Source organism: Lutra lutra, chromosome 1 (genome assembly GCF_902655055.1).
Source record: "Lutra lutra chromosome 1, mLutLut1.2, whole genome shotgun sequence".
NCBI lineage: Eukaryota > Metazoa > Chordata > Mammalia > Carnivora > Mustelidae > Lutra > Lutra lutra.
The window spans coordinates 112,688,515-112,706,310 of record NC_062278.1 but is presented as its reverse complement, the minus strand read 5'-3'; the positions used below and the strand labels follow the sequence as shown (position 1 = coordinate 112,706,310).

At 36.8% G+C, this 17,796-nt stretch overlaps 1 protein-coding gene across 1 annotated transcript in view; it reads right to left on the bottom strand.

Annotated features, from left to right (window-relative positions):
- Positions 1-17,796, bottom strand: part of TPRG1 (tumor protein p63 regulated 1) — a 172,064-nt gene that overhangs the window by 76,905 nt on the left and 77,363 nt on the right. The window contains exon 4 of the mRNA XM_047732816.1: positions 15,237-15,413. Coding sequence (XP_047588772.1) covers positions 15,237-15,413 — 177 coding nt within the window. The remainder of the gene's footprint in view (positions 1-15,236; positions 15,414-17,796) is intronic.

Genomic DNA, 17,796 nt, shown 5'->3' with positions numbered 1-17,796 from the left:
AACTCTCTTTATCACAATAGCATCACAGTACACAGCACAGCAACCAGCATGACAAGTGCTTAATAAATGTCAGTTATGTGAACACTTTATCCAAACATAGCCCCATAGCCAGTCAGTCTCCCCAGGAACAAACATGAAGAGCACCTTCCACCTGGAGGCTCATGGTCACCATCTCCCTCTGCCACTTCAAGAAAACCCAATCCAGTCACCATGTATCAGAGTCTATTTCAACTGAGTCTTCTCATACCCATGCCCTCCTTTTGCCACTCACTGGTCTAGTTCAGGTCTCTCCATCAGAGAATCTCTCCCCTAGCCAGCCCCTTTCTCCAGTTTCTGTCTCTTCCAAACCATCTCTTACATGGTTGCCACCTTTAACTTCCTGAGAAGAATGTCAATGGTTTCAGGCTTCTCCCCACCCCCAAAAATTCATCCCTTTACATGTTAATATGACTAAATCCCAAACTCCTCATGTTATTATTCAAAATCATTCAGAAGCTTCCACTATACTTTCCCAACAGCCAGGACCAAGCCCCATGGAAGACTTGGCGTGATCTCAGCGGTTGGGCATTCACCTATCTATGCCTGGACCACAGTGCTCCTCTCCATCTCTCTGCCCAAATTTGACTTATCCTACAAAGTTCTGCCCAGATTCCACCTCCTCCATTAGACCTCCCCATACCTCATAGTAGAAATTCTTTTCCCCTCTCCTGTGCCCACGACACTGTTGCCTCTCCACCAAAGCATTAAATAATGCCTGCTTAAAGCATGAGTGTGTATGGGTCTGCCTTCTTGTGAGACTGTGAACATCTTGGGGACAGAGTCCATGTCTCATTATTTTGTCATGCTCAATGCCTGCCACCTGGCCAGGGCTCAGGAAACACTCACTGAATGTAATTGAATTACTACTTAGAAAGAGCATACCTTTAGGGGGCCGCTTCTATTTGCAACATGCTGTTGGGAGAGCAGATTATTAAATCAGTGTTTTCTTGTTTTTTGTTTTTTGTTTTTTTAAAGCAAAGACCACAAACCACCTCTGAAGCCAAGAAAAAGATGCAATTGGAGGGAAATAAATCGGTACCTTTAATCCTCCACTGACTTTGGAAAAACAACAAAATGCCAGCTTCCACCAGATCATTTCTTTTTAATTAAAAGTTAGCCAGATTCTTCTGGAGCACTCAATTTTCTGGTCAGGTCAACAAAAAGCAACCAATACCTTTCACTGCCCCCCATCCTCCACCCCCTCTCCTGGGAGTTAGGCAACCCTTGGGGGCGGAATAGACTTCAGCTGTTTGCTCTGTGCTCGTAATTAGATTGTCTAGACAGGAGATGTTGCTGGAGCAATAGGAAAATATTTTACAAGGTGTTCCCCAGAACCACACTTATAACAGTGATTAGAACACACTGACAGACGCAGAGACAGCAGAATTGGCCTGGGCCACGAGCCGGTTTCACCCAGAGTGGAGCAGAGGCACTTTGAAGCTCTTGTCTGGGAAAAAGAAGCCCAATTAGACCTCTGGGGGTACAGAGCAGCTCACTGGCCTTTGGATCCAGGGGAACACTGCTGAGCTGATGGAGTCATGTCTGGGATCCCCTCCTGCCGTCCCCTGCATGTGCTGACACTAAGTCAACAGGGCGCAGTTTCTATCTCCTGCTTCCACCAGCATCTCTACAGACAGAATGAGTGGTGGTGACCTCCACAGGAAGTTTCCCAAGCCTCACTTCTGCAGCACAGTCTATCCCTTCTATTATGCCAAATGCAAATTTTAAACAGCATGGAGAGATCAATATGTGATGCCTACTCTTGCAGGAAGACATTTCTAGGCATGACCTTCCTGCTCAGCTTTTGTTGGCATATCAATGTGACAGAAATAGTATTTTCCAGCATAAAACCTCTTTAGAGACATTTTTCACAGGAGTAATTGACTAGGTAAAGCCCTCCAAGATGAATGACTTTTGAAAACTCGCTATACCAATAGAGTACCATAAAGGTATAGAATTTCAATATCAAAAACACACACAAACCAAAAACAAAACAAAAACCCAAAACCAAAAAACGAAAAATCCTTACAGATCTTATCAATGAAGAAAATGAGACTCCGCAAAGGGCAGAGACACATCAGGAAAGCCATCAGGACCCAGGTCTCTGAATCCTAAGCTAGTATCTTCCCACCAAACCTACTAGAGAAGCAATAGGTTTGCTTCTGCTGCATCACATACTGGAGTGCTCACTCATACCAGATATTTTTCTGAGTATTGGAAATGTATTATCTCATTTAATTCTCCACACATACCAATGAGATAGATACTATTACTCTCTTCAGTTTATAAATGAGGAGACTGAAGCACAGGCAGCTATGGGACTTGCCCTATATGTTACTCGTAAGCAGATCTAGGATCGGTTCCCTGGGCAGCCTGACTTCAGAACCTGCTAAGTCCTAGAGTTCTCTACCTCCCCATTACAAAGTTCAGACAGGAATGGAGGCAAAGAAATGGGGACCATTTATCCTCAAAAAGGACAATGCAATTGAGGACTAGTAGGAATCAGGAGCTTGACAAACGGAGGATTTGAAGTCAGAGGACCTCAAGTTTTCAGCCCCACCACTGTCTACTTACATACAAGTCACTAGACCACTCAAGATCACAGCTTCCTCACCATTAACTCTTGTGTGCATATTTTTTTTTAATGAGAGAGTTAACAAGTAAGTATGGATTTCTAGAATTCTGTGACAAGTTATTTTATATTAGCAGCTTTCAATTTACAAAACACTCTCACATTCATCATTAAAATTGACAGTAATCTATGAGTTAGCCTGGTAAGAATTTTTATTATTGACATTTTATAGATTAGAAATTGAAAGCCCAGGAATTAAAGTGCATTGTCCAAAGTTGAACAGCAAGAAAATCGGTATGATTAAGATTAGTCATAGCTTTGGGGCACCTGGGTGGCTGAGTGGGTTAAAGCCTCTGCCTTCTGCTCAGGTCATGATCTCAGGGTCCTGGAATAGAGCCCTGCATCAGGCTTTCTGCTCAGCAGGGAGCCTGCTTCCTCCCTCTCTCTCTGCCTGCCCCTCTACCTGCTTGTGATCTCTCTCTCTCTCTGTCAAATAAATAAATAAAATATTTAAAAAAAAAGATTGGTCATAGTTTTAATCTGTGGTTAATCTCACAGAAGCCTAGTCCTCTCTCCTCTACTTTTTTTCTTTTTTTTAAGATTTATTTATTTATTTGAGAGACAGAGAGAGGTAAGGGATAGGAACAAAGAGAGAGGGAGAGAGACTTTTCAAGCAGACTCCCAGCTGTGCATAGAGCCTGACATGCAGTTCCATCTCACGACCCTGAGTTCATGACCTGAGCCAAAATGGAGCCAGATAGACACTTAACCAACCAAGCCACTGAGAGGTGTCCCTCTCCTCTACTTTTCCAAAAGGTTACAGATACAACAGAATCATGAAAATGGGTTTCTAATTAAAATCTGAAAATAAATCCAATAATGATAGAAATAAGGTGTAGGGTTCCATTTGAGACAAGAAATAGTAACAAACACTATGTACTAGCAACTAGTTGACCTAGAGCATAAACCAGGTCTTGTACCATTTCTTGACTTTGTCTCTGGTTAATGTTCTGATCCAAAGAGATCTGGCCTTCATCTCACAAATACCTAACCCACAGCCTCTAGTCCTCTCTGGCTATTGCTCTCTCCTTCACATGAAGCCAAAAGGCAAGCAGGAGATAAAACAAAACAACTTTGTTTTGTAAGCCCCAGTATGTGGGATTCGTTGGCACACATTCCACTAAGTTCCAATAGTCCTCTTAGTGGCTTCTTAAGAGAAGCAGAGCTACATTAACAGGGGGAGATTACCTTTACCCAGAGGGATGGAGAAGAGGAAAGGAGAAGGGACAGGATGAAAAACACAGAGGCAAGATCATAAGAAGAGGAGGGGGAAGGAAGAGAAAGGACTGGACCAGAAGGGAAGGAGGACGAAAGGAAAGAGAGAAAGAAGCAAATAAAATAGTATTTATCCAAAAATAACACTGGACAGGGAGTTGGAAGAATTGATTTCGAAACCCAGCTCTGATACTAAACAGCGGAGGGTGCCCCAAACCCAGAGCCTCTTTTGTCTTGCCTCAACTCTAAACTGTATTCACTCAGCCTATTTCTTCTTGGGGGTTGAAGGGCAAATGGCACAGGGTGGGAGGGTGGGTAAAGCTGTTTGGTAAACAAAGTCAGCATTACCACCTACAGCCAGAGGAGGCTAATATTAAATCACTGCATTTTCTTATGAGAAGGGAATTTTCTCTGACTCTGTCCAAGCTTTCCTCTGGGATGGGCTTATGATTATTTAGCAGCTGGTTTTCCCTTGCCTCTTCTCCTTCTCTGCCAGCTGCTGCCTGACCTCCGACCTTATAATGGTGACTTAATGCCCAACCAAGGAGGGCCAACTGACTTGGAAACAAAGACAACAATCAAATCAACCTACTTAGTTCCACATTAACAAAAGCTCTTATCTGGGAGAAAAATCAGAACTCGTTAACAGCTGATATCTATGAGGCATATTACAAAATGCTTTCAAGCTATCTCATTAGAACCTTACAGTATGACTATTAATGAAGCAGAATGATGATCAATGTCACCTTTTTTGAGAGATGAGGAAACAAAGTTAACAACTATAAGATCAGGGCTGAAACCCAGGCTCCACTCCTAGTCCAGCAATCTGCTATGGAGGTTTGCTAGAGAACTGAGGGGAACTTAGAACACCACACGCCTTCCTCTCACTGTGTTCCTACTATCTGGGGCCCAGGAAAGCCCTTTACATTTACCAACATGCCAGCTGCTGGCACAGGCTTTCTCTCCCTAACCCCAGAATGCAAATCTGGAGAAAGCCACACAAGTTAATTAGGAGGGCTGGAATTACATCAACTCTCTGTGGTAATAATTGGGTGCCTCGTGGGAAATAAAATAAAATATGCCATAAAAAAATGAAATTTGTCTGGTAAAACTAATGAAAGAAGGGAGATGAAAGATGAGAGAATGTGAGAATAGTATGAATATGCAGATTTCTTGGAGGTTCAATGTAAGCTATTTAAGATAACACATCGAGTGGAAACACATTAATTAAATAACCACTGAAGTAACTAAAAATGATCAGTATAGGCATTTTTTTTTAAAGTGAATGACAGAGAAGTACAAAAAGAAGATGAAAGAAATGAGTTCTTATTTGTTAATGTGAATGGGTTTATATTAGGAAGTCACTAGATATTAGTCAAAAAGGCTAGGATAAAAATACTGTGCTAAGTTACAACTCTAGTCACCACAGAAAAAGATAGACTATAAACCTTCTTGTTAAAAGAAAAATACACTCAGAACACCTAAGTGGCTCATATAGTTAAGCATCCAACTCTTCATTTCCGTTAAGGTTATGATCTCAGGATCAGAAGATTAAGCCTTTGACAGGCCCTGTCAGCATGGAGTCTGCTTGGGATTCTTTCCCTCTCCATCTCCCTACCCCTCTTCCCCTCCCCCTGCTCAGGCATGGGGGTTTTCTCTCTCTCTAAAATAAATAAATAAATAAAATCTTTTTTAAAAAGAGAGAAAAAATACACTCAATGGAAAGCAAAGGAAATCTAGAAAATATGGCAATATATTTAAAATAATATAACAATACAAAAATCAAGATGGCAGAATAAAGATTATCATTGTCATATCATTATATGTAAGTAGGTTCATCCTATCAATTTAAAGAAAAGACACCCAGGTTGGATCACAAAGCAAAATTCAATCATATGTTATGTATATGAACATATGAAAAACACAGAGACTCGGGTTTATAGTATGACCTAGGCAAATATATATGAAGAAGATGCAAAGAAAACCAATGTAAGTTTTACAATATTCACCAGACAAGAACAAAAACAGGCAAGGCACTAAAGAAGATAAAATTTATAAGGAAAAGATTATAATCTAAAATAAATATCAAATTCTGTAAGTGTTCCTATACTTACAGATTGAAATATACTAATCATCTGTCTTAAATAAGACAGTATCAATATTCATAATGTAAAGTCATGAAAGAAAAAAAAGGCATAGTAATTAAAGAAAATTTAATTTTTGACTCTCAGTCTATGACAGATCAAGTAGCCAAAAAATAATAATAATTGGTTAATTAATTAATAGGCAAAGAGAGAGAAGACATATATAACATAATGATAGTGGATCAAAGTACCAGTTATCAGGTTCTATACACAGAAACAGAGACTGCACATTCAAGTATTTATGAAATGTGGATAAAAATTAACTATCTAAGTGTAAAAATATTCAGTAAATCCCAAAACACAGAAATAGAGAAGACAGTCTCTAAAAGCAATGTATACATCTAGAAATTAATAATATATCACAAAGGAGTAAAAACCCTTCTAACTTAAAAAAAAGTTACCTTAGTCATATCCTTGAATCAAAGATAAAACAAATGAAAACAAAAGGGCATTTGAAATATAATAAAACATTATAGCTAGAAAAGCATAAGTAAAGAAAATTTAACATTCATAGAATTTATGCATTTAATACAAAATAACTCTAAATAAACTTTAAGTGAAAAAGTTACAAAATGCACAACAGAATTTACACAAATAGAGCAACAGGAAATACAAATAAATATAAAAAATAATAAATGGGAAAATGAACAAGTAAACTCAAGAGGTGGTATTTTGAAATCAACTATTAGCTACTCAATTACCTACGTAAGGAAAAAAGCATTACATACAAAATAATCTTTTATTATTACTTTAATCATCTGTCTTCTTACTTCTCTCAGTTCAATGAAAATTTAGAAACTTGAATGAAATGGAATGATTTTCTAGTAAAAAATAAAGAAAATAGCTATAAATAGAATATCTAAACATGCCAATATGATAGAGAGAATTGAGAAAGTTATAATGCTACTTCCCCTTAAAAAGCACCAGGTCCAGTCATGTTCATAGGTGAAATATACCAATTATCTTAGTAGAAGATAAAGCCATTTCTTTATTTGGTAAAAATCAAGAAGGGGAGGGGAAACATTGTCTTTTAATATAATTACCAAAATCTGCAAAGATAGCCCAATAGAAGATAATTAAATATCAATCAAATTTATGAATATTGATATGAAAAACACTTTCAAAAGTTGCAATGAATATTCAATAGAATATTTATACCTTGAATATATAAAAATGTTTCAATATTAAGAAATGTGTGACAGTACTCATGATATTAATCAGATCTAAGGAGAAAAATAGTATCTCCAAAGATGCTTTCTATAAAAGCGTTTGTAGAAATTCAATATCTAGGCATAGATGCCCAGCAGACTAGCTCTTCTGAAGACAACAACTAGAAATTCTAAACAAAATACCAAAAAGCAAAACAAAATAAAACCCAAAAGACCCATCTTCCTCCCCATAAATATTCTACCTATGGCATTAGAGAGTAAATAAAGGAAGTCTCCACAATGCCAGGAGGAATAAATTTGAAAGTAATCAGTATATAAATAATCAACAAAGTATGACCTATCCTTAAAAAGACCATCAATGGGGGCGCCTAGGTGGCTCAGTGGATTAAAGCCTCTGCCTTCGGCTCAGGTCATGATCCCAGGGTCCTGGGATTGAGCCCCGCATCGGGCTCTCTGCTCAGCAGGGAACCTGCTTCCTCCTCTCTCCTCTCTCTCTGCCTGCCTCTTTGCCTACTTGTGATCTCTGTCTGTCAAATAAATAAATAAAATCTTTAAAAAAAAAAAAAAGACCATCAATGGAAGCAATCCATTGATGACCCATAAGCTTGAAATGACCCTTAAGTTGGAATTATCAGGAAGAACTTTAAAGTAATTATTGTAATTATGCTAAGTAAGATAAAGGAAAATATATCCATAAAGAAAGGAAAATATATGAAGTATTTTAAAAGAAATAGAAAATATAAAAGAGAGCTAAATGGATGTTTTAAAACAAAAAGAACAATTGAAGTAAAAAAAAATACTTGATAGACTTATAGCAGAATGGAATGAAAAAGAAAAATGTCAGTAAATGTGAAGTTAAATTAATAGAAATTGCCAATATGAAGATGAGATAGAGGAGAGACTCGGAAAAAATAGACACTCAGATACCTGTAGGATAATACCAAAATTTCTATTATACATGTAATTGAAATATCAGGGAGAAAAAACACAGAGAATGGGACCAAAAAAATTTTAAAAGGTAATAAGCCCAAATTTTCCAAATTTGTTGAAAGATACAAATTTTAAATTCAAGAAGCTCAGGGAATCCCAAATACATACATGCCCACACACATAACTAGGCACATCACAGTCAAACTTCTGAAAAGTAAAAATGAAAGTAATGTGAAAGCAGCTTAAGAATACACAGAATAGCAGTTTAAATAACTATGAACTTCTCTTCAGAAATTATGGAGGCCAGAAGACAGTGGAACAACATCGCAAGAGTACTGAAAGAAAAGAAAATGTCAAGTCAGAATTCTCTAACTAGAGAAAATATCATTCAAGAATGAAGGCTAAATAAAGATGTTTAATATATATATATATATATATAACCAGATTGCAGTACAAGGAATAAAAAATGAATTTTTTCATATGGAAAGCATATGGCATCAAAAAGAAATCTAAGTCCTCTGGAACAAATGAAGAGTATCAGAAATGAAAATATCTATTTAAATACAAGATACAGGGGCGCCTGGGTGGCTCAGTGGGTTAAGCCGCTGCCTTCGGCTCGGGTCATGATCTCAGAGCCCTGGGATCGAGCCCCGCATCGGGCTCTCTGCTCAGCAGGGAGCCTGCTTCCTCCTCTCTCTCTGTCTGCCTCTCTGCCTGCTTGTGATCTCTCTGTCAAATAAATAAATAAAATCTTTTAAAATAAATAAATAAATAAATACAAGATACAATTATATATCCTAATCTCTTTGAAATACATGTAATTTCTTTAAAAAATATTTATTTATTTGAGAGGAGAGAGCAAGCACAGGTGTGGGGGGGGATGGGGGAGGGCAGAAGGAGAGGTAGAAGCAGACCCATCCCTGCTGAACAGAAAGCCTGATGTGGGGCTCTATCTCAGGACCCTGAGATCATGACCTGACCCAAAGGCAGATGCTTAACCAACTGAGCCACCCATGTGCCCCACATATAATTTCTTAAAGCAAAGTTTATAACATTATTGTGGGGGGTTTAAAATGCACATAAAAGTAATATGGACGACAACAGCACCATGAAGTTCAGTGCAGAGGGGGTGTAAATAGTGCTACGTGCATATTGTATATGTGTATGTATGAAGGTAGGTATATATTTTAATGTATATTATGATGTTTTTACATATTAAGGGAGACTTTCTGTCTGGGGAGAGATAGCCCCTCTTGGGCAATAAACTCTTGAAGAAGTTAACTTTTAGAGATAGTCCAACCCAGAGTACACCATTGATATGCATATAAAACAACCCAAAGTCATACCTCTTCTATCTGGTTCATATACCCCATGAGGCAACATTCTTCTGCCTTAATTAATCCAGGGTCAGGTACTAAGAAACAATGGATTACTCCTATGGCTTAAAGTCCACGAAAATTATTAAAACTAGCCAATCCCCAAATTAATTACCCTGTCATGCCTTGCCCTTCCTGTAGAAACTCCAGTAAAGGCCATGGTCAAATTTCTCTCATAGCTCCTGCCCTTTCAGCCTCCTGACAGACACTGGTGAATTCCCCTGTGGCCCAATGTGGCATACGGTGACCTCCTATCTTGGACCTGTGAGTATAATAAACTTCTTTCTTCTAAGCTGCTTTCTCATTTTCACCTGTGACCACACCAACTTTATCATACCATATCCAACACTTACATTCCTAGAACAAAATGTTAACAAGGTTTCTATGTTTGAAGTACAGCATTAAAAATTTAACTCTAAGTAGACTGTGAAAAATTAAATACATTATAATTCCTTCAGGAACAGTTCTCAATATGGAATGATTTTGCCCTTAGGGTACATTGGCAATGTCTGGGGACATTTTTTGATTGTCATAACAGAAGCAGGGTACTACTGTCATCTAGTGGGTATAAGCCAGAGTTACTGCTAAACATCCTACAATGCACAGAACAGCTTTCCACACCAAAGAATTGTCCTGTCCAAAATGTAAATAGTGCTGATGTTAGGAAATTCTGCCTAAAATAATCACAAAATGACATAAATGTTATAGCTAAAAAGCCAACAGAAATATTAAAATTGAATTAGGAAGATTTAAATAATTAAAAAGACTGTTGAAAAGAGGATAAAGGAATAAAAACTAGAAAGGGGAAACAAAACAAGTAATAGGTAGATTCAACTTCAATCAAATTAAAATTATATAAAATGTAAAAGGATTAATACTCCAATTAAAAGGCAGAGATTATCAGAATGGATTAAAAGCATGATTCAATTATGTGATCTCTATAAGAAATGAGGTTTGGGGACACCTGGGTGGCTCAGTCAATTAAGCAGCTGCCTTCAGCTTAGGTCATGATCCTGAGATCCTGAGGTCCTGAGATCAAGTCCCTCATCGGGCTCCTTGCCGGGTGGGGAGCCTGCTTCTCCCTCTTCCTGCTCTGCCTGCTATTCCCCCTGCTTGTGCTCTCTCTCTCTCCTCCCTCTGTGTTAAATAAATAAATAAAATCTTTAAAAAAAAAAAGAAATGTAGCTAGAATACAAAGATGTAGAGAGTAAGTGGATTTTAAAAAGATTTACTATGCAAAAAAAGTATTAAAATGATGGAGTGGATATAATAAAATTAAATACAAAAATAAACTTGAACACATAGAATGCTGGTAGAGATAAAGAAGAACAAATATTTCATAATAAAAAAGCTCAATTTTTCAGGAAGTCATATTAATTATAAATGTATATGTACTTAATAAAAGACTCTCAAAATACATGAAGCAAAGAATAATAAAATTAAAGAAGCATCAAGAAAACCCCATGATGATAGATTTCACCATTCCTTTCTCAATAACCAATAAAAAGCCTGACAAAAATCTGTAAAAATATAGATAACCTAAACAATGCTGTCAAATATAATGAACTAAATGATATTTATAGAAAACTACATACAGAATTTTTTTCCAATGAACAAGATCATTCACAAAGATATACTACTGTTCAGTCAGTAAAAGAAGTCTCAATATATTTATAAAGATTAAAGTCAAAGCCATATGTTCTCTAAGTTAAAATTAAATATATTAAAATCTTAAGAAAACTCAAAATATTTGGAAAATGCCAAAACAATTTCTAAAGTAGTCATGGTTCAAAGAAGAAATCACAAGAAAATTTAGAGACTACTTCTTGCTGAATGATAATAGAAGCACAATATGTCAAAATCTATGAGGTCCAGTGTAGGCAGTCCTTTGAAAAAAATCTAGACCTTTAACCACTCATATCAGAAAAGAAGAAAGGGCTAAAATTGATACCCTTGGGTTTCAAATTAAGAAGTTTAAAAAAAAAAAAAAAAGGAAAGAAAAGGTAAGCCAAAAAGAAAGTATGAGAATGGGGAAAAAAAATAAATCAAAGAGCAGAAATCAACAAGATAAAAATCAAATGAGAGTGAAAATTAACAAAATTAAAAGCAAGTTCTTATAAACCAAAAAAAATTGAAAGGTCCAAAGGGGAGATGGAGAGGAGAAGGGAGTTGAGGGAAATTGGAAGGGGAGGTGAACCATGAGAGACTATCGACTCTGAAAAACGATCTGAGAATTTTGAAGGGGTGGGGGGTGGGAGGTTGGGGGCACCAGGTGGTGGGTATTGTAGAGGGCACGGATTGCATGGAGCACTGGGTGTGGTGCAAAAATAATGAATACTGTTATGCTGAAAAAAATAAAAAAATTAAAAAAAAAAAAAATTGAAAGGTCCATTGGAAAAAAAGAAAAAAAAAACCCACAAATCATCAAAATCAGGAAAGAAAAGGGATGTCACTAAATATCTTATACACATTAATGTGGTAAAAAAAAGAATGTTATTAACATGTTTAAAGACTTTTTTTTTTTAAAGATTTTATTTATTTATTTGACAGAGAGAAATCACAAGTAGGCAGAGAGGCAGGCAGAGAGAGAGGAGGAAGCAGGCTCCCCGCCGAGCAGAAAGCCCGATGCGGGGCTTGAACCCAGGACCTGGGATCATGACCTGAGCCGAAGGCAGCGGCTTAACCCACTGAGACACCCAGGTGCCCCTATTAACATGTTTATATTTTCAAATACCACGATGTTGGTAAGTGTAACAAATTCCTTGAAAAATAAAATTTACAAAAATTAACACAAAATCAAAGAATTATGATGTTACCCAATATTTACAAAATATTGCAAATGTGAAATAATAGACCAATATCTCTCATGAACATAGACACAAAACTCCTTAATAAAATATTAGCACACTGAAACCAACAATGTGTAAAAAGAACAAAACATCATGACTAAATGTGTTTATCTTAAGAATTCAAAGTTGATTTAATATTTGAGAATCCTAGTATAAATAGGATTTTTTAATTAAGCAAGCAGACAAAAATAAATATGCATAAATAAACATAAATTCTTTAAAAAGTCTTAAAAAGAACAGAGAATTAACTCTATCAGATATAAAAACATAATGAAATATTATAATAATGGAAACCACTTTGTACCTTAATAAACAGATAAATGGAATGGAGATTCCAGAAATAAAGAGAAATACACATGATAAAGGTTATATGTTAGAGAGGACAAGATGGAGTATTGAACAAATTGTGCTGAGAAATCTAACCTGCCATTTAGGTTAAAAAAAAAAAATAAAGCTGACTGCATATCTTTTTCCTCACTTAAGGTAAATGCTAGATGAAATGCAAATTTAACTATTTAAAAAAATGAAATTATAAAAACACTGGAAGAAAATTTGGAATATATTTTAAAAGTTCAATGTGGAGAAAGGCTTCGCAAAAAGAAATAAATGTAGAAAGTTGATTTGAAAGACTGATACATTTGACAACCCAAAATTCAAAGAAAGTAAAAAAAAAAAATAGCCTATAAAGAGAGCTATGACAAGCTGAAAAAAATATTTGTAAAATATAAGGCAGAACAGAGGACAAATTCTTTTATAGATGAAGAACTTTACAAATCAATAAGAAAAAAATCAATGTCCCAATAGAAAAAAATATAGGTCAGTGTCGTGAATAGGCAGGTCACAGAAAAATAAATAAAAAGGCTTTCTAACAAGAAAAACATCCTCAGCTTCCTTCAATTTCTAGCGATGGAAATTAAAACAAAAATGAGTTGTTTTTCTTTATCTCACTGGCAAAGCAAGAGAAGATTCATAGTGTGTGATATTGGTGAAGATCTGTGGAAAAGGATACTTGTATACTTTGTATAAAGTGTAAATACTGTAATACACTCTATAATACACTTCAAAATAACGTATAGAGTATAAATTGGTGTTATCTGTGTAGAAGGCAATTTGACAACATCTATTAGTTAAAATTCACAAGACTTTTGACCTAATAGGAATTTACATTAAATGAATATTTTCACATCTGTGACAAGTCCTTTACACAAGAATAGTTATAGTAGCATTGTGTGTAATAGCAAAGGTAAAAATAAATATCCATTAATGAAGGGCTGAATAAATAAATTAGCTTTCAAATAAAATATTCTGTACTATTAAAAAGATTGAGGTTGATCTATAGATGATTATATAATAAAATCTCCAAGGCATATCATTGAGTAAAATATCTTAAGGGAAAACAATTTATGACATGTGTTCCCATTGTGTAAAGTAATTTATGACAAATGTACATGTGCAGATATTTACTTATAAATATGTATAAACACACATAAATGCATACAAAAACATTTGTATTCTTTTATGTTTGCACACTATTTCTTTAAAACAACAACAACAATGTGTAACTATTGGCTATTACCTAGGGAGATAATGCTTGAGAACTGAGAGTCTGGGGTGAGGGAGAGATTTCCTGAAAATAAACATTTTAAGATGTTTAAAAACATATTTACAACTGCTTATATTATTGAAAAATCCAAAAGTTTGAAAACTTAGCAAAAAATCAATTTGTTGCATCTTACATCTATGAAAAGGAAATTAAAAAACAGATCTTTGATATGGTGTGCTTTTTGTAAAGAAACCAACCACTTGACTGAATTGCACTTTTTTTTCTCTGCTCTTACTATTTGTTAGGCCCAAGGCCAGGTGTTTAGAGAAACAAAACTAAACGAACAAACAAAAACAATGTACTTGCCCTCAAGGAGCTCACCATTCATTGGGAGCAGCTCACATTCAAAGACTCAGAGGAAGACTGCTGTCCTTCTGGCTTAGATATAAGATATATAGAAAAAACAGTTCCTTCCAAAACCATAGCAAGAGCTTAGTACAGCAACTTTCTACAGATCTCACCAGGTATCATGGTGAATGCCAACACATCACTGAGATGGTTGATGTCATCTCCACTAAGCTGCCAGGGCAGAGCTAAAAGAGACTTCTTTTAAGAAGAGCTATTAAGGGTGCCTGGGTGGCTTAGTGGGTTAAAGCCTCTGCCTTTGGCTCAGGTCATGATCTCAGGGTCCTGGGATCCAGCCCCGCATCAGGCTCTCTGCTCAGCAGGGAGCCTGGTTCTCCATCTCTCTCTGCCTGCCTCTCTGCCTGCTTGTGATCTCTGTCTGTCAAATAAATAAATAAATAAAATCTTTAAAAAAAAAAAAAGAAGAAGAAGAAGAAGAGCTATTAACCATCATAGATTCTGTCTGCTCAACTTACTGAATAATTTCAATTTCCAAAGGCATTATACTCTTCCCACCTCTACTCCTTTGGCTGTGCTGTTCCTTCAGCTTGGAATGTTAAATTTTTGTTCTTCTTTGGCTAACTCCACCCAACATCAAATGTAGGCTCAAATACTTCTCCAGAAAAGCCTTTCTGATTCTCGTCACACAAATTAGGTTGAGAATCTTTCCTCCATGCTCCCACAGCTCCATCCACTTTTACATTCAACCACTTGTTTCTCATGCTCTCATATTAAAGTACAAATTTACTTAAAGATGTGTCCCTGGTGTTTGACACACAGTAGAAACTCAATAATTGATTAAATCAACTGTAGAGCTTCACTTTTTCCCTATGGATTCACGAAGCTTACCATATTAACCTGAACTTTGCGATTGACTCCCTATGTGACACGCCCCCACTGAACCACTATTCCAAATCTAAGACATCACACTCACTTGTCCAGTGACATTCCAGGGAAGACAAACTTGCCCAGGCAGATTCTGTAGACGGAGCTCAGGGGAATCCGCTGCAACTGCACACAGCTGAGCATGATAAAGTCATATTTACAGATCAAGAGAGTCTTGTCTGTGACCAGCAAAATCCTCTCCTTCTCATTGTTCCAGTGGTCTATCCTGTAGGAATCATCACAGAGGATACGAGTTAATGGCATGGTCTTCCAAGTTAAAGATAATGGCACTCCCTGAAATGCCTCTACTAACACGGAAAATAGGGAGGTTTGATCACCTCAGAAGAGGGGTTGAGGGATACCTAATGCCATCCTCTCTCTCTCAGTCCAGTTCCATGACCAAGGGAGGAGGGAAGATGGAAGATTGCAGAAAGAATATGATTTCAGAGATGAATACCCATGAAGAGATCCATGAGGGGAATGACAAGCTTGTAGTGTGTTGACAGACACCTGATTCATGTTCCTTCATATCTTCCCTGTTCGCTAGAAAACCTTCATCTTCCTCCAAGGACACCAAAACATTGGTTTTTTCCCCAACTCAGTTCTTACTACAAACTTTACTCACCACACACTAGTTTTTTCTAATCCCCAAAAGTTATGTTGCTGAGTGAAGATAAAATGGAGACAAGTGTTCTGACCCCCTCCCCCACAAGCTATCTGCTCATCCTATCATATCCTTGAACAAGTGAACTGATGTTCTTTTGAGCCAAGGACAAAGTAGACACTAGATAAGTGTTTACTAAATTGATTTGCTTTGGCTTTGAGAGCCTTTCAGGGCATGAATGGAAAATTCTGACTCCAACAGAATCTCCACCAGAGAAAACAAGAAGAAATCCAAGCAATGCTGTCTGGTTAGAAGAAAATGCACATGGTCTGGAAATCCTCTCACTCACAGCAATTTTGCTGTCTATCTACTATAGTCTTTAGGATATAACACTCACGATTTTTATTAGATTTATTTCAGTACATGTTTTGTTTTCCTTAGGTAACTTGAAAATTGTGATCTGTGACTGATTCATACCTGAATCCTCACTACACAAAATCAGTCTAATGTAAAGACAGAAAGGACACCCTACTCCCATCCATTCTCACACAGTAACTACAGTGCTATTTTTAAAATACAAACAGAATGACATCACTCCCCTATTTATTTTATTAAATAGCATCTCTTTGATCTTAGGAGTGAATCCAAGTTAGGAGCAAATCCCACAGACTGTAGCATTATCTCATAACAGGTTAAGAACCCTAACTGTCCTATGATTTATAGGTCAAATGCCTCATGCAAGAGGATTTCTTCAGTTTCTATATAAACGTGGCACACCATTATGTTCTCTCAAAGCATCCTGATCCTCCTCCTTTTTTGGACCCATTGCTTTTTGTAAGGAGGAATGATCAGTAAAACGTTTAGGAATAAGTACCATGTGGACACTGACTGATCAGAATGGATGCCAAAATACAGAGGGAAGACAGTGGCAATCAGCGTGAGCTCAGTATTGTGTGTGCATATGTGTGTGTGTGTGTGTGTGTGTGTGTGTGTGTTTCAAAAAGGTAGAGACTCTATCCAGCTCCTGTCAAATAGCCTACAATAAATAAATTCCTGTTGAGTGAATAAATGAGTGCTAATCAAAAATTTTGAAGGTTGTTGGGCTAGATGAGGGTAGAGCTAAAACTTCCAGCTCTATAACTTACTGACTCTGTAGGATTGGATATTTAACCTGTCTTTGGCTCCTGCTCCTTACCTGCGAAATGGAGACAATACTAGCACTCATCTCCTAAGTTTGGGGAGAGGATTAGGGGAAATGATTCTCAATCAGTGCTCTATAAAATCAGCTGTTATGATCAGGGGCAGGGACCTCAGTCACTAAGGAATTTTGGGCAACCCAGATATATGCCTTTCCTCAGTACAGCATAACCTAAACCCAGACAGGCAAGACAAGCCAAGAATTAAATCAGTGCAAGGAAAAGTAGACATGTAAAAAAGAGGAAAAAAAGATAGAAGAGAAGAAAAGAGAGAAAAGCAGAAAAAGGAAAAACAAGAAGACTGGGATCATTGATAGAGGTCCTGTTGTAAGGTAACCATAATGTGGTAAGAATATTAGCTCTACATCCCCCACAACCCTTTGAAGAAAGTCACATCTGAAGTCAGTCAACTAGAATATGGTAATAGGATCAGTGGTGCAGAGTCTGAGAGATTTGGTTTAAATCCTGTTCCGCCAGTGTCCCTCCACTTCAACGACACTGCCATACTCAACTCCTGACGCACTGGGAAAAGGAAGGAATTCTGGATGATCTGTTTAACACTCTCAGTCTTAATCAGAAAGAGACTGGGGACTCTGAAATGTCTTATCGGATATCTACATAAATTTCTCTAAATAGCTTGCATCTACTTAGCAGCAAGTTAAAAGCTGCTGCCTAATAAACCAGACTTGGTTTTAGTCTAAAAAAACCACAGCTTTTGGTTGAATGGTTTTACTGAAAATGTCAGCACTCCATAATGAGATTTATTTTAAAAGGTAAAGGATTTGGGAAAAAAGAGAATTCTTTTTAGG